At 43.4% G+C, this 17494-nt stretch overlaps 3 protein-coding genes across 4 annotated transcripts; 2 read left to right on the plus strand and 1 right to left on the minus strand.

Annotated features, from left to right (window-relative positions):
- The first annotated feature begins 385 nt into the window (after nt 1–385).
- Nucleotides 386–4522, plus strand: smpd2b (sphingomyelin phosphodiesterase 2b). Its single transcript, XM_037252333.1, has 11 exons — nt 386–733; nt 1516–1584; nt 1666–1762; nt 1895–1971; nt 2211–2304; nt 2381–2470; nt 2538–2620; nt 2699–2831; nt 2949–3053; nt 3134–3302; nt 3411–4522. The coding sequence occupies exons 2-11, from the start codon at nt 1535–1537 to the stop codon at nt 3815–3817; spliced, it is 1305 nt and encodes a 434-aa protein (XP_037108228.1). The 5' UTR covers nt 386–733; nt 1516–1534; the 3' UTR covers nt 3818–4522.
- Nucleotides 4523–4723: 201 nt separating this feature from the next.
- On the plus strand, nt 4724–9910 carry LOC119123324 (plakophilin-1-like). 2 transcript variants are annotated; one of them, XM_037252326.1, is made up of 14 exons: nt 4724–4985; nt 6118–6194; nt 6485–6759; nt 6826–6852; nt 6957–7098; nt 7302–7509; nt 7690–7858; nt 8171–8288; nt 8393–8569; nt 8634–8804; nt 8942–9095; nt 9210–9396; nt 9474–9558; nt 9704–9910. In XM_037252326.1, exons 1-14 carry the CDS (start codon nt 4790–4792, stop codon nt 9776–9778), a joined length of 2061 nt encoding a protein of 686 aa, XP_037108221.1. In that variant the 5' UTR covers nt 4724–4789; the 3' UTR covers nt 9779–9910. The 2 variants fall into 2 exon arrangements, with proteins under 2 accessions (XP_037108221.1, XP_037108220.1); XM_037252325.1 differs by having other exon boundaries at nt 4725–4985; nt 6485–6852.
- A 620-nt stretch (nt 9911–10530) lies between these two features.
- Nucleotides 10531–16594, minus strand: tnnt2b (troponin T type 2b (cardiac)). The gene is made up of 13 exons (XM_037252345.1): nt 16493–16594; nt 16373–16425; nt 16278–16285; nt 14422–14445; nt 14303–14321; nt 13853–13916; nt 13648–13764; nt 13495–13572; nt 13144–13245; nt 12956–13062; nt 12800–12890; nt 12409–12449; nt 10531–10676 (listed from the first exon to the last, which is right to left on the minus strand). The coding sequence occupies exons 2-13, from the start codon at nt 16399–16401 to the stop codon at nt 10637–10639; spliced, it is 720 nt and encodes a 239-aa protein (XP_037108240.1). The 5' UTR covers nt 16402–16425; nt 16493–16594; the 3' UTR covers nt 10531–10636.
- Between the last annotated feature and the right edge of the window lie 900 nt (nt 16595–17494).

Below are 17494 nucleotides of genomic sequence, written 5' to 3' on the forward strand. Positions count from 1 at the left end.
TTATTGCTGGCAAAAGGTCTGATGACAGCGCTAGATGTTCTATGCACAAATTAACATGTTTAGAAAATTCCTCAGGTGTTTGGAATATGATAAGACTAAGTTGTTTAAAATATTTAAGTGATATTTTAAATATTTTTTTATTTTAATTACTTCTTAAATATTTTGACTATTTTACCGTGTATTGTATGTCTTGATAAAAATGAAAATATCAAAAAAAGGACTTTATAAATGAAACAAACCAAAAAAAAGCTAAAAGCCAAGAGAACTTCATATCCCAGAAATCTCAGAGAGCGGAAAAATACGGAAGTCAGCCCCCGTAAATTAAAATGTAAATATGTATTTCGATCAACCCTCAATGGGGCTATGATATAAACTATATAATATACATTTCAATTTCAATCAACGTCAACTTTTTGTTTTATTTTTTTGATGAAGCGATGAGTAGAATCGGATGTAAAGAAATGATCGTGTGCCCCAATGACGTCATACGTAATCAAACATTGCACGTCTTTTATGCGCTCTGTTTACACTTTGCTAAGCAAAGCTGCGTAGCCGAGAGCCTTGCGATGTTGCATTTAACCATCATGAAGTAACAACAACAACAACAACAACTTTGACGACGTAACTGGGCTACTTTCAGTCGACTTAGCTCGTCGGTAGCCCCAGGAAGTGTTCTGGACCCGAGCGACTGTGAGAACCCACACTGAGCCTGATCTGCAAACAGCTCGTCCAGGTGAGTTAACAAAAAAATAAGAAAACGATAGACCCTCTGTAAGCCTTTAATAATCGTTCAAAACCACCTTCAGGCGATCTTATGTCAAGTAAGTTAATAAACACGCTAAAGCTAGCATGCAGCTCTGCTCTTGTTTCAAAGTTAATTCATTGTCTGCCATTTGAAATAAACACCGCTTTTGCTTCATGGAAATGATTATACTGTAAAGTTGTTGTAGCCAATAGAAGTCCCAGTGAGTAGAAAATATAGAATCAAGTGCTGTCATGTGGCCATCAAGTTGCCCATGCACGCTCTAAATAAACCACAATTCATTCAAAGTTCAAAGTAAAAAAAAAAAGTCAAAAGCCTGCTTTATTGTTTATTCCCAGATAGAAAAAATAAAAATCTCCCATAGATACACACAACCAGGCATGGTTAGACGTAAATCCCCCCCCCCCCCATTTTGGGGTCAACATTTATTTTAAAATTTTTTTCCTCCACAAAAGCATTTCTCCTTTTTCAGAACAAACAGCGCGTGACCAAAACTGCCTGCCTGGTCAGCTTTTTACACACTCGCACACACAAATGCTGGCCACAGGGTCACCATTTAAATACATGATCTGTGTCCGTAGCTTTTCTAAACCCATGAGTCTGTATCAGTTGACTTTAGGCCAAAGGCGAACTACGCTCTTCTTCATTTGTACTTAGATAGTGCAGCTTACTTCACTTCTCAACTCTCAGGTAGTTAACGGAAAAGATGAGCTGATTTGCATATGTGTGACACTTGACATCTTCTGAATTAGGATCTGATGCGCCACCGTCATGGATCACCAGGACTCTGTCAGCATCCGCGTGTTCTCTCTCAACTGCTGGTCAGTGCGGGCACTCATTCACGCTCTCATTTGTATCAGTGACTGCATAATTGACATTACGCTATTGTTTTTGTTTGCCAGGGGGGTGCGCTACCTGAGCAAGCATTGCTCTCGGCGGTACGCCATGATCGGCGACCTGCTGCTCCAAGAAGAGCACGACGTGGTCCTCCTCCAAGAAGTGAGTGGATCTGATGCAAAATACAAGTGAAGTTTCTGCTTGTTCCTCTACTTGCTGTATTTTGACCATTTCACCTGCAAAAGGTGCAGGTCGTGCTCATTTCAAGTCTCGCGTTGTTTTTCCGTTCTCCAGGTGTGGAGTGAAAAAGACTACCTGTTCCTGAGAAAGAAACTGGCCGCTAGCCACGTTCACTCACATTACTTTAAGAGGTAACATGTTTCAGGATGTAATCCTCTTGCAAAATATCCAAAAGGCCTCTGATGTGCTGGAGCGCTTTGATCCAACTGCTAAATGGAAGCGACTGAAGGATTAAGGCTCTATAATTCTCTCTTAACCTGCATACCAAGGCACAAGAATCTAATCTTGGCTGTTTGTTCATTTAATTTAACAAAGAAATTCCAGTGAAATATCTTCTAATGGCTCACCTTTTCTTTTTCTCTCCCTCCAGCGGGGTTATCGGCAGTGGATTGGCTATTTTCTCCAAGTACAGAATCCAAGACACATTTCTTTACCGCTATTCCCTCAATGGCTACCCATACATGGTAAGTATTAACAATGCAAAGTTATAGCTAAAGTGGGATCGGGATTTTACACTCAGAACTAAACTGCAATCATCAGGCTCACCACGGGGACTGGTTTGGAGGCAAGGCAGTCGGACTGGCCGTCCTGAACATCGGCGCGCTGACCGCCAACTTCTACCTGACTCACGTATGTGACCTCATAACATCCCAAAATACACTGCATGCGTTTACTGACGTTCAATCTGTCATTGCAGCTGCACGCCGAGTACTGTCGGGAGAGGGACGCTTATCTGCCTCACCGGGTGGTCCAGGCCTGGGAACTGCAGCAGTTCGTCCGGTACTGTCATCTCCCTAATCGTGTCAAAGTGTAGCGTGCAGACTAATGTTGTTGACAATTTGAACTGCACTTTTCTAGCCACACATCCGCCGGTGCCGACGTGGTGGTCCTCGGCGGCGACCTCAACATGCACCCTCAGGACCTCGGCAACCGACTCCTGACGACCTACACGGAACTGCGAGACGCCTACGCGGAGACTGATACCTTTGATGTAGGTCTTGATCATTGATTTACTTGCTTTCAAACTCAAGGTGGTGGCTTCCAGCAAATTGAGGAACCTTCTATTTGTTGCAGAACAAGAACCTTATTGATGAGTTGTATGTTTCAGGGATGTGAAGACGGTCTGACTCTGATACTGGACAATCCCTTCATCAGCCAGAAGGTGATCGCTCCCTTTGAGAAAGGCATCAGAATCGACTACATCCTCTTCAAGGTGGCTCAAACATTCCGTTCTCCCCGTGTCATGACTGGTTTAAAGGAGACATTTTTATCAACTCTGTTTCCCACATGTAGAGTTCTTGCAAAGCTGACATCAAGTGCGTGTCCATGCGCACCACCAAAGGCTCCGTCCCGGGACAGGCTTTTCCCTACTCGGACCACGAGGCTCTGACGGCCGAGTTCACGCTCGCGCCGAGCGAAGCCGCCGGGGACCTTCGGTCGAGTCGTCGCGACTGTGAAGGAGGTATATTTCTGAGCTCTTGACAGACAAGTGGACATTAGCATGTTGATTGATTTTATAGACACATTTGTGGACAATTGAAAAGGCAACTTCAAATGCTCTTGTCCTCAGGGGAGGTGGCCCGACTCGTGGACATATTGACGGAGGCCCGCACCGAGGTGAAAGTGGGCGTGCACTGCGCCGAGCGAATGCGCTACACGGCAGGCCGCACGGCGGCCATGGGCCTGGCCTTGCTCCTGCTGGAGCTGGCAATCGCCGCCGTGCCCTGGCTCACGCTGGGAGCGGAGCAGGCCTTCCCGCTCACCTCCTTTTACCTGCTGGTGGCGCTGTGCTTGGCCATCCTGCTGTGCACTTCGCTGCTCTTCATCTTCTACACCATGGAACTCAAGTCCCTGCAGGGCACCGAGGACCAGATGAGGCTGGCCATGGGCGGCCTGCAGGAGAAACTGCGGGGCTTCCCCGCGGCCAAGCCCCCCGAGGATCCCAAGCCCAGCGACGTGTTCACTGCTGAGGAGTAATGTTGAAATCTTAGCCATCCATTTTCTGTACCACTTATCTTAAACACGGTTGAACCTATTTCTTAACTGAAAGACTCTCAGTCAAATGTTCTGAAACACTTTGCAGCTCCTGAAGTGTATCAGAACTTTTGCAAAATAGTGAAGTGCTTTAAAAATCAGCCAATCATGAAGACAACATCGAAAGCTAACCTTAATTGAATGCTTTGGAATCTTTTTATGCTCCTTGTGGTCACTCCAGCTTCACTGTGACAATGTTAAAGTGCTGTACTGCTAATATCGTGCAAAGTGGTCCTGTTCTTAAAGGCCATCGGTGCATCTTTCATTCCGCCCACCCAGCACTTTGAGGGGGACCACATATTCGTGCGTTTACTAAATATACTTGAACATTCACTCCATTGAGCACACTCTTGCAGCTTTAATCCCAAAACATTTCACTCTCAGAAGGAATTGTCAATTGTTTATTGAGGAAAAAACTTGCTCTGGCTTTTATACCATGAAGTCATCTTCCTTGATTTGAATCCTGAAAAGATATGTCAATGGTTGTATCATTTCATTTGATTATTAGAGTGCAGTGCACTTAGTGTTAGTTTATCAATTTCCTTAGGGACGAGTTAGTACACATGGCTGAGCCACATGTTTCACTCAAGTTATTTTACTGTTAAGCTTTCATGGCAAAAAAAATGAATAAATGATTCATTCCCTTTAGTATTGTGCTTTCTTTGCATGATTTTGAAAACTAAAGATCACGACTGAACGGTAAACCAGGTGCGCCCTTGCAATGTAGACACACCCCAGAAAAGAAAAAGAAAAAAGTCCAACTCACTGTCAATAAGGGCGTGGTCTGTCAAAGGTGCGCCTTCCTTCCTTCCTTCCACCCCTCCCTCCCTCCTCCCCTTTCCTCCCCCGCCCGTCAAACTGCCCGACTCTACTCATTCATCCCCGCGTCACGAGAGCCTCGGAACGTCCGTCACGATGGCCGGCGCCCATCCGCTGAAATCGGCCCTGTCCATCACCCCCGTGGACGACACTTCTCTGGCCTTGCCCTCGGCGCACCAACAGTATCGTTCCGGAGAGCAGCGCGTCCTGGAGCAGGTGCAGAGCGTGCAGAGGACCAGGTCCAGGCACTCCAGCAGCAGCAGGACTGGCTCAACCTCTTTGTCTCCGACCAGTAAGAACTTAATGTGTTTAGTGTTGTGCCAATTGTGCTAATAACACAGAGCTTATGAATTGAGTTTTTTTGCTGTAAAACCTACAACTTGAATTGGATCATTTTCCAATGCGTCAAGCATTCATTTGGATTTCAGTCAGAAGGTCAGAATGCCCTTCTGATATTACTCATTGCGTTATCAGTCCATAAATCACATTTTATTTCATGTATTTTGGCACCCACAGTTTTCACTCGATATGACTATCGTAACACGTTGCTGTAATGTTTTATGACTTTCTTAGTATATTGGAAAACGGCAGTCAAGTTTTGTTGTACATAACATTTAATACTAATCACAGGTTGGCACCTTTTTATAACAATCTTATAATAATCTTTTTATATCTTATTTGTTGTGATATTTTCATTACAGTGCAGATACTACCACAATATTATACGTATATACTACACGCACTATCAAAATGTTAATGTATTGCTGTAATTTTATTCTTGCTCTTACAATTCTGTAAATATTGCCCAGTGGTATTTTAATGTACATATTGTTAATTTGGGTTAATATTCTCACCGTGTATGCCCTGCAGTCAAATAACCGATTTTATTTTACACAAGGAAAAATCGAATAATTGTGTGCGTCTGATCATAGTTGCGTGACCAATTGGTGTATTGAAGGTGGGTCCCATAAAAGTCATATAATAGCCGCCATAAACGCTACAATACTATGACCTCTGTGAGACTGTTTGGATATTATGTAAGCTGGAGGGTTTACACTTCGTAGTATAACCGTCCATAAAGCCTGCTTGTGAGAAAGTATTGTAATAATATGTCATCATAATACAGAATAATAAGAGAGCCTGATTGAGACAGTATGTTACAGTTCTGTATTGTTGAATCCAGCCATTGTAACTATGAACAAACAGGTTTTTCAAATTGCTACCTAATTAAAATACCTACCATCCTCATTTTGAACTGTGCGCACCCTTACTTTCCAGTGTAAACTTCTCTGCAAGTCGTTAGATCTGCTCAATTGTGTCTTTTAGGAATGTTGTTCCTCCGATTAGTTCCAAGAGCTTTGAACTCCAGCGATAATGACTTTGAGGTCATAAATCTGCGTAATTGTTTTTCTGTTTCACTATAGGCCCTTTCAATGATGAAATGTTCGAGTCCAGCATGTCAAAGAGAAATGTCTTCTTTGGGAATGGTCAACTAAAAACTGTGAGTACGTCTAGTTTTCGGTTGGCGGGGTCAGGCTTTCCGTTTTTTTTTTCTTTTTTTTATGGGTCGGTGAGAGTTTAGGTATAGGGTTCAGTATTGCTAGGGTCACAGTGGGGGTAGTAAACAGTAGGGGTAGGGGTTAGTTATGGTTAGTAAAGAACTATTATGGTTATGGGTAGTGTGGTTGGTTGAGTTAGTAGTAGTTGAAATGTATCATTCTCCATATGTTATGTCTGATATCCAAATGCACGAAAATGCAATCCAATTGTTCTCCTGTTTTCTCCCTCCAGCTCCCTGTTGAGAAAAGCCTCAACCGCCACTCATTCAACAACACAATTAGCGGCGCTGCCAAGACCACCAACACCTTTCACCGTCGCTACGAGTTCGGCTCCACTCCCGTGGGCCGGATGGCCCTCAACCGCGACGAGCCTGACCAGAATCGGCAGCGCTCCCTACCCACACCCACGGAGCCTCCGCATTGGGTCCTCTCCGACCGCAAAACCCACAGAACGGAGATGCGCAGCGGCGGCGGGCAGTTCATTGGCACCCATCAGAAATTCCGGACCAGTCCGCTTGACGTCAGTAAAACACAGTTCAAGCCTTTGATCGATGACAGTCCCACCAAGCAGAGCAAGCTTCCTGGCAAAGGGGATTCTGGGTAAGAGAACGATACGGTGTGATTCTTCAACGCTACGCAACAACCATGGGTTCGCTTTGGAGTTTAGGATAAACGTGAAACCAATTTCGTTATTGTACTCGCAGGTCAAGCGGAAACAGTGCAATGGCTGACATCACCATGAAGGAGGCTGTGGAATTCCTGTCCCACGAGGACATCAAATACCAACTCTGTGGAGCCTCTTATATCCAGCACAACACCTTTGTTGATGACAAAGCTAAGGAAGAGGTGACTTATCTCACTTGCTTGGAGATTAGCGCTATAGCTTCAAAGTTCACATTGTTACTAAATGAGTTGCCCAACACGGAGGACCTTCGATGCGTCACTCAATAATCCTAGCGCGTATCCTCATAAATCATCTGTGAGTTGCAACTAACGAGAACAAGCGTCACGAATGCGTGCATGATTAAATCCTAAATCTTGTACACCAGGTGCGGAAGTATAAGGGGATCCCTCCGCTGGTGGCGCTGCTGAACAGCTCGAACCCAGATCTGAGCCAGACGACCTCGGCCGCCCTGCGCAACCTGGCCTTCAAGAACAACGACAACAAGGAGGAGATCCAACACTGCGGCGGCATCACGTCTGCTGTGGCTCTGCTCCGTGAAACTGACTCCACTGAGATTCAGAGGCAGCTCACCGGTAAAATACGTATTTGATCCTTCCTGTCAATCACAAGGCAGCAATTCCAAGTGGTGTTACATTGAACGACAAACAACTCTTTTCCCGGAAAGTAGTGAAAAAGTCAAGCGTTGTGAATACTTTCCAGATCCTCTGTTGAATATTTTCGGCAGCGACGTGATTGATATGCCCCCTCCCCAGGTCTTCTATGGAATTTGTCGTCTGCTAACAGCCTGAAGACGGACCTCCTCAAGAGCACGCTTCCTGTCTTAATGGAGCGCGTCATCCTGCCTTACACCACAAGCCCGGAGCGGGGCACGGCCAGCGGGCCCGATCATGAATCCTTCTTTCACGCCACCAGCTGCCTGCGGTAAAACACTTTCCCAATAAACCATTTGGTTGCAAAAATGACGGCAATGCATTTAACCCAGAGAGGATCATAAAGCATCAACACGTGCTTCTAATCAAATGACTATTCCGTAGTTAGATTATGCAATGCCAGCAAATCACAAATAAGATTCTCACACTTTGGCAGACAAATTTGCACAAGAGCACTCTACACAATTTCACCTTTTGGCAGTAATATTTGGGATAAAAAAATCCAGAGAAGCTTGGTATGGTGATTGTTGGGTGTGGGAGAGCTCGTTCATGAATGTTTTTGTTTGTTTTTGGATTGTGATAGAAACCTTAGCAGTGCAAAGCAGAGCAACCGACAGACCATGAGGAAATGTCGAGGTTTGGTGGACTGCCTGGTCGCTTACCTTCAAGACTGCGTGGATGCTGGCAGGACAGATGATAAGGTGATGAAATTAGACGGAAAAAGTCAACACCAAATACTACAAGATAATGGTCTGATCATTTCATATATGCGTACCCCAATTCAAATGAGCGTTTTTCCAAACAGTGCGTGGAGAACTGCGCATGCATCCTGCACAACCTCACCTTTGAGCTGGAGGCCGAGGCCCCGGCCTTGTTCAATCGCATCACGGCGCTGGCGAAGCCCGTTGGCCCCGTAGACAGTCAAGGTGACGCCGGGCCCATCACCTGCTTCAGTCCACCCAGCAAAAGCTCAGACAACAAAGTAAGGCTCCGCTATGTCCACAGACTCAGCTCATCCAATGACAAACTTCCCCTTCTGTGTTCAGCACTACTTTGATTTCCCAGTGGTAGAGGACCCCAACCCGACTGGGGCCGGCTGGCTCATCCACTCCAAAACCCTGCAGAATTACTTGTCCTTATTGGGCTCAAGTCATCGGGATGAAACTCAGGAGGCCTGCTGTGGAGCTCTGCTGAACCTCACAGCCCAGGAAGGCATCGTAAGCGCCCGACCGAGCGTATTGAACATTTAGTGGCCTCCCTCATTGCGGTTTATCGCGATCTCACGTTTTTAAAGCCATTTTTTTATTATGGCAATGGAACAAAAAATTGTACAAACCAAACAAGTTGTGTTTAGGTTTCCAACGTCATGAGCCAGACTGTGGCGCAAAAACTGGATGGCCTACAAGTAATCACCCCGCTTTTAAAGTCAGACAAAGTCACCTTGCAGAGGAACGCGGTGGCCTTGATGCGGAACTTCAGCAAGAACCCCAACCTGCAAGGCATCTTGGGTGAGAAATCTCATCAGTGCCAATTTACTATTTAGTAGGAATCCCTACAAAAAAAAGAAAAGGAAAGAAAATGCTGAACCGATAATCTACAAGCTTGACATTTTGTTGTGGCAGCTCGCAAAGTGTTGCCTGAACTCCTGGGCATCCTGGGCGCTGGCACCAAGGAGGGCAACGAGTCTGACGACACGCTGGCCTTGGCGTGCCAGACTGCCAACTTCCTGGTGGCCAAGGAGCCCGAGAGCGCCAAGCGCCTGCTAAATGGTGGCTTGATCAACTCACTGAAGGAGCTCAGCGAGAACAGGCCAGTAAAAAAAAACCTTTTGATTGTCAAGCAAGGAAAAATGCTTGAATGTCTAACATTTGCGCTTGATCCCTTAGATATTTTCCCAAATCCAGCAAGTCGGCATCAGTGTTCCTCTACCAGCTATGGTCTGACAAGGACATCCAGAACCTCCTAAAGAGGGTGAGTTGGGCTCCCAGCTTCCACGCCTCTCACTGGTATTTGTGAGAAACAGCTGCCTGGATTAAGTTTCCAGGAATGTGGTAGCGCAGGTTGCATAGGAGGCTTTCTGCAGAGGTTGCACTGATTTTGCCTTTTTGTCCTGCAGCAAGGGATGAATAAGTCATCCTTCGTCAATGACGTCACCACGGCGGCCCACAAGTCGGTACAAGTGATCGACTAGGACGCAGGGGCCCGGTCACTCTGTGCGTGCCGACAACCTTTCTCATTTCATTTTGTGTTCTCTAAAGTTGGATTGGTGAGTGATTGTTTTAAAAAAAAAAATGTCAATAAAGTTTTCAGGGTCAAAAATTGACTTAAGGTCAATGGCCGTCTGGCCTTCCTAGGCGACTGCTAAACATTTACAAGTCATCAATGCTTAGAGTATTCTCCAAAAAAGACTTTTTATAGATTTGAAAGAACTGCAAATATTCATTTGTTGAATTTGCTAACAGCTATTGCAATCAAAAACATCTAAAGAGGTAAAATGACATTTCAAGAAAGGTCCTCATATTTGATAGCAGCTTTGTAATTGTTGCATCCTTTGAACCCGGGAGTTTTTCGACTTGAAAATCTTCCCAGGGTGTTTCATAGAGTGGCTGTTTGGGCGTGACTGCATATGCATACCAAAAGAACAAAAACTATGTTATTTTTTTTTTTTTGCGCTTGTCTGGTTTACAGGAAAAAGAAAAACAGGTCTCTTTACTCTGCACACCTGGCCGATCTCTTAACTTTTGACTTGAGCTTACTTTTGAGGTGCCCGCGGGCTCACAGATGATGTTTATCATTTATAAGGCTTTATTTAAAACACATTTTTTGCACTCGTACAAATAGAAGAGTCTGCATGGATGCAGCCTATAAAAATCATCTTGATTTGATGTTGTTGTCTTTAGAGCCCTTTAGCTCCCACAAGCTAAAGAAACTTAGACACAAAGGGTCTTTGTGACACTTTTATTCATGTATGCACTTTATTTCACAATTATGATGACATTTTATTTTTTAAAGTAAGGCAATTTATGATATCTGTATATCTGTGTTGTTTTTACTTCCTCAGGCCTCGCTTGCTCCTTCTGCCCTTTGAACTGTAAAATAAGCAAAATTAAAATAAGCAGAGGTCAGGGAGCGCATTACATGGGCAATGTTGTTATGTTTATCCCCTCCACTAGGTGGAGCCGACACTACTTAAGCAGGAGTTGGGTAGGCTGCAAACAATTACATGACAGTTGAATACAGCGTGCAAGATGTAGGTTACGTAAAAAAAAAAAAGATGTAGGCTACGCACGTTCCGTTAGTGCTCTCATGCATTTGTTTATTTAAAGTACATTCCTGAAATTACGCGTTTTCATTTACGACACAACACATGTTGTGCGTAAAATGTTGGACAGCGTGGCAAGACATGATTGTGGAAGGAGATTCCTTGGGCTTCATTGGCAACGACGTTATGATCTCCGTGATTTCGGGTAAGTCATCATATTTTTAATACTATAGCACTGCCGAGTCTGTGGTCATTGGTTCTACACCGTCACTGACAAGCAAGTAGTAAGTTACTGAGTTGAGGAACTTTTGTTGTTTAATGTTGGCTGTCGCTTGAAATTCAAAGCTCTACGCTGTTGAGTGGTGCTATCCGTACTTAGTTTATGTCTCTCTATGTTTACCTCTCTCACGCTCGGCTAGTTAGTAATTGTTTTTTTTTTGTGTGTGGGTGTGTCACACATGCACGCGCGTACACGCACGTGCACACGCGTGCGCGCACATGCGCACATGCACGCACATGCGCGCGCACACATGCACATGCGCGCGCACACATGCACCTGCGCGCACACGCGCGCAGGTGCGCGCACACGCACGCGCATGCACGCTCATGCACGTTGTCATATGCAGGCCCATGGTCGAGCCCATGGTGCTTGGTGACAGGTGAGTGTACCACTACACCATCATCCATCCCCCTAGTTTGTTATTGTGGACAAGACAGCTTTTCACGAGACACAAATGTTGCATCAGTTGCTTAACAGACATGAAAGTCAAGCATAGATGTTTAGATGCTTACTTAGGATTCCTAACTCAAGATAAGATAGGATTTCCTAAAATAAGATTCCTAAACGGAGTTGGGAGTTGTTTTCTGTAATACCAAACTGGAAAAAAAAAAAACTTCTCTCCACTCGTCCCATCTTAACTTTTGAGTTTTCTGCAGTCCCCTACCAATTCTGACATGGCCACATATCAAATGTCAAGCAACCAAATAAGGGAACCGGGACAATGTTGGCATGCCTTGCTAAATATGCTGAGCTACTTACTATTACAGTTGACAACCTATTGTCATTTTTAGCACAGATTCTTTTTTATAGCTCTCTGATCCTCAGTCACTTGGGGGCACACATTTTTATGCCCGTACCAATTCTGCGTAGCAACAAACGACCTCATAGCCAAGTAAGCTCTGAGCTAAATAGTCATTGTATGAGTGGTCTGAGGGGGAGTCCAGCGTGATTTAGACGGCGTTGGGGTCGCCAAATGATCGTGTTGCACTTAATGCACTCCCAGCTGTTGTACCTCATCTCCCCGGCCCCCCCCCTCCCCTCAAGTTATGCTTCTCACTTGAAGCACCTTTTTGTCCCACTTAAGCCCTCACGTTGCCCACTTAGCAGGCTGGCAGCAGACTCTTGCAGCTGCTTTGGGGCCGGCTGCCTTTTTAAGACCCCCCCCCCCCCCCCCCACACACACACACACACATTGTTTATTTGGATATAAGATCCATTGAGCGTCTGTCGATGTTGATAGATTATTTGTGTGGAAAGCAGAAATATTGACTGCACTTACATTTTCTGATGGTCACTGACGCGGTTCCTCAGCACGGTCACCTGCGTTTGTGCAGTCAATTAATGGCAGTTTAATAATGCACAAAATAGTACAGATAAGAACCATCCTACATACTAATGAATTTATTAAGGTGGTGGCTTAAGATGTATTTAATTTGACCACCCTCGTAACTCATCACCTGTAACGTCATCTTTCCGTATTGTAATGAATGGAGATGCCAACAAAAAAAAAGAAGAAATAGCAATCAAAATAAAACAATGTCATAATTAATTCAAATTAAAAATAATAACTAGCTGCTCGTTCTGATGTGCCTGCCTTGGCCACCTAGGGGCAGTATAAGATAAGACATGGCAGAGGATTAGAACAATAAAATGATTCATTATCCAATCACCTCATATTTCTGCTTCATGTATTTGTACTGAAGTTCAAACTTCTCCGCCTCCAGCTGGCGCAACCATTCCGTCAATTCATTGGCTTTTTCCCTGCATAGACACGAGCATATACTGTGTACATTGATTGATCGATTGATTGATTTCCACATCTCCACCTGAGTTTGTCCTCCCTCAAGTGATCAACGTTTAACTCCTTGCGACGATCGTTGAGGATCTTCTTCTTCTTCTCTCGCTCCGTTTGTCGCTTGGGTCCTGTCTGTGTCTGATGGAACCCAGCCAAATTATTAGGAACACCCAATATATGTCCCAATCAGGATAATACGATATAATGATGTTGTGTTACTTTATATCCGGTGAAGCTCAGGTTGCTTAGGATCATCTTCTTCCGGGCATCATCATCGGCTTTCTTCTTGGCCTCTTCTTCCTCCTTCCTTGCTTTGTCTTCCTGAGAAAATACAACATGTTTATCTTTCTAAATTGAAATAATCAGTGTTTTGATTTCAATGTCAATTACGAATCTTTATTTTTTTATTCTTTTTTTTAATTTTTTTATAATGTTTAACAAGTCAGTCTTTGTCAGATAATCATAAAATTACGTGACATTGAAAATATACTAATGGAAATTCCTTTTTTCTTTGAGTCTTTTGAGGTTATTTCCAAACCAAAATTGCAGAGTTTGACAGACTGGACTTACAGCCATTTTGTTCTGTCGTTCTTTTTCCCTCTCCGCTCTGATCTTCATTTGCTCGGCTCTCTCGGACCGGCGTTTCTCCTAAAAAGTCACAAAGGGGAGCAACGGAAGCGTGTTGGTTGATGACAACACAAATACTACGACGGGAAGCCTCACAATGCGGTCGGTGAGGCTGAGGAGTTCCTCTTCCTCCTTCTTGCGCTTCTCAAAGTGATCCTCGATCAGTGTCTGGAGCTCCGTCAGGTCTTTCTCCATACGCTTGCGGTGAATGTCCTGAAAGACATCAGTCAATCAATCAATCAATCAATCAATCAATCATATAAGGGTCATTAGAGAAGAGCCATCAATAAGTTCAACTCACGTCAAAGTCCACTTTTTCCCCTTCTGGAATTTTGGGGGCAGCCAAACCGGGGACAAAACCAGGCCTGACCACAAATTATAAGCAGCAAGAAAGAATAGAAGAATCATTTTAATATGTTTAATGTGTTCCCCAAAAATAGTAATACAGTATATACATAAAATATTTATTTGATTATGAAAATATGATTGTGAAAATAATACATCATCAAAAATGTCTAATATAATCTATGAAAACATGTGATAAATGATTATATAAATTAAAACTAAATCATTTGTAAAAAAATATTAATTTGAAATAAATATAAGAATGTATAAGAATGAAGCAATTTAGTAGTAAATCCTGTAATAATAACCAAGTATATACATATATTAATATTTAATTGTAAAATTCTAGCAATACGACTACAGCTCACAGTACTCATTTGTACACAAACAGTATAAACACACTTACTTTGACATCCTCTTGCCGTCTTTCACAATGAAATAAAAGATGGAAACAATGTTTGAGTCTCGGCAATATAAAATACATCGTATTTCATCGTATTATCATATATGGTTATTTCTCCTCACCTTCATCATGTTCCTCTTCGCCAGCTATAGAATGTCAAAAAAACCACTGGTTAAAAACCATCTAAAGGTGCAGACCCCCCTCAAACGTTTGGACACACTTTCTGCATGCATGTTATCGTATCCAGCAGTCTGTACATACTTGTATGCTATCTTGATAGGCACTTACTTTAGATGATGTGGTTAAATTAATTAATCAAATGAATTAAGCAGTGCCTAAGTGGCATTTATTTGTAGTCGGAGGACACTGGCTTGTGCAGATGTACCTCCATCTACCGCCTCCTCCTCTGCAACCTCTTCCTCCTCTTCTGTGCAAAGCAAGCATGAAAGTTAGCAGCCAACAAAGCAGCGTGATTATTTGTATGATGACAAGAAGAATGGAAGCTTGTCCATCGCGATCAGTGCAATGAGGTGAGATTCTTGACAGTGCCGCCTTCCGTTATTTCCCTGCAACAGTTGCACTTGTGGTCTCTTGCACTCGTGTGGTCCTCATGGGGGTAATTCAATCTCTTGGACGCAGGTGCATGGGGCAAATAAGGTGGCCATTGTACCTTTTCAGGCTTAGGTTCTGGGAAATAGTTCAACTTGTGCACCCTGCGAAACAAGTAGGGCAGTGATTCTTCAAGTTTGGTCTAAGTACTGGTTCCTTATATTGATAAGCGGGGGGGAAAAAAATCACCAATTTAAAATGTTTCAACTGTGCAGTTTTATTGAGCTTTTTAAGAACTATTATTCAGTGCATTAGAATTATTAAATATAAGTGCAATGCATTTACAATTAATCTCTATACATCTCTGTAAAGTGAAAATAGATGTTTGTTTGGCACACCACAGACAAGAATAAAGACTTTACTTGAGAGATTACTAGAAGTCCTTTGTCATGCTGAAAAACGATAGGTGATTCGAATTTAGGTTGTTGCATTCTATTTGATTACCACTAGATACGTAGCACTGATAAATACAAACATTCTACACACTTAATCTATTTTTCTTCCCTTATACTCAAGTGCAGTGTTAATATTCACACTGTGCATAATGTTACAAGTGCTTACTTACATCAGAGGTATTTTTAGAAATTAAACCTCTGTCACATTATTTGACGAATGCTGAAACATATGCAAGATGGAGGATGCATCCAGCAAAGGATAAAGGTCAACACGGTGTACAGGCACAGCGGCCCGTACAGTGGCAGCAAGACAAAATAGCAAAGGAGCACAGGGAAGCCAACGGCTTAGCACTCTGGCGCGGTAAGCATCGGGCTTAAGTGCGTAAAGCAGCAAATAAAGTGGCAGGAAAAAAAAAAAAACACAGGCATGCAGCTGAAGCGGACTGAAGGGGTGAGCGACCTTTACCGTCTCACAAGCACCCTGAGGTTGCACAACAAACAACCGCAGATTACTCAGTAGCTAAAGAAGGAATTACACTTAAGACAAATATTGAACTCGTTTCGTCTACCTGAATGTAGTTGAAAATATGTATCACTGCCTTTTTTAAAAATGTTTTTTTTTAAACTTTATCCCTTTTGTTGTTGCTGCACAGTATAGAATATGTTATCATTATTAAATGAAAACTAAGAATGTACATTTTGTAGTTTTCTATCGTAATTTTTACAGTTTCATTCAAGATGGATATTTTATTATATTTGTTATTTATAAAATACATTATGATGATGATAGTCAGTGGCAAAGGGCTTCTCGTATTTTTTGTCATGTTAATTGACAAAGTTTGAGTGGAATCGAGCTGACTTTCAACTGTTTTGTCGACTTTTTTTATGTGTATATTCCAAAAGTGACATTTATGTTATTAGACTAACGACATGCATCGTTTTGCATATAGCACCATAGGTGTCAATGGACTTACGGTCTTCCCTGCAAAAAAATACACACACACAAGTAAGGCATTAGTCACCCATGTCCCCGTCATATCATTACACCACCACGTTGTCTTGTACTCACTCGTACGACGCCTCCTCACCGTCAGACATATTGCAGCACAAAGACGAGACCACCTTTAAAGACCAAAATAATCACTTTGATGAAAAAGAATATCACACAACACAACAAGTGCATACTCACCGGACGCTCCTGGAGATGTGGAAGAAAGGGAAACGCTCCACGCTGTGCCCCCCGCCCGACCCGGGTAAGCTTTTAAACCGGGCTCCAAATCACATGGCGGCACAATGGCGGCCGGCACATACCTGCAAACAGATGGCGGCGGCTATTGAAATGTACATTCTCACTGGACGTGCTTTGACTATTTTTACACTGCAAAAAACCTGGACGTGGACACTATGAGGGGGGATTAGAAGGTGGGCTTAGTGAGATGTGTAAACTTACTCCGGTGGGCTCTCAGGGGGCCCCCCCGTCCTGCTTCTTTGATTTGCAAGAAGACTTTTATTGTGGCCTTGGTTCCTGAACGAGTGCCACGGTTGTGTAACCGCCACCAAAAGTGGAGCCATGATCCAATGGTGAGTCCCTTCGTCAGGCCATCTTCAACCTTTGAAGAACGCCAAAACACAGCTGCATGTCAGTCAGCTTGGAAACAAAACAATGCCGCTGATACCGATAGGGGGTAGTGAAGGCCCAGAGATGGCGCCATCCCTTTTACACTCTTATGTACTTTTTTTTAACACCCACACCTGCTGTATGTGGCCTTGTAACAATACAATGTAATCTTATTGTTTAAAATGCATCTCAATAAGGAATCAATAATGTTATGAATTTGTGTGAGAGAGGAGGATTTGTGGGGAGTATAGAGCTAAATACAGTCAACCCCTGCACACATGCAGATTTGTAGATTTCATCAGAGCATTAAGTAAAAAAAATATGGAAAGGGACAGAAAAGTTTGTATTGGTTAAAAGGTGGTCTCCATCGTCCGTCTCTAAGTAATAACAAGTTGAAGCCCTTCTTTTATCTGGTGGTCGATCGATTAAGTGAGCAATCAGGAAAACGGTCTGCCAGAACTCCAACGTTCCTCTGTGGAAGTAGGAGAGCCTTCTAGATGGAAAAATAATCTCCGTGTCAATCACTCTTTGTGTCCAAACACTACTGCTACTCACGTTGACTGTGAGTTGACG

This window comes from Syngnathus acus, chromosome 5, assembly GCF_901709675.1.
Source record: "Syngnathus acus chromosome 5, fSynAcu1.2, whole genome shotgun sequence".
NCBI classification, from domain to species: domain Eukaryota; kingdom Metazoa; phylum Chordata; class Actinopteri; order Syngnathiformes; family Syngnathidae; genus Syngnathus; species Syngnathus acus.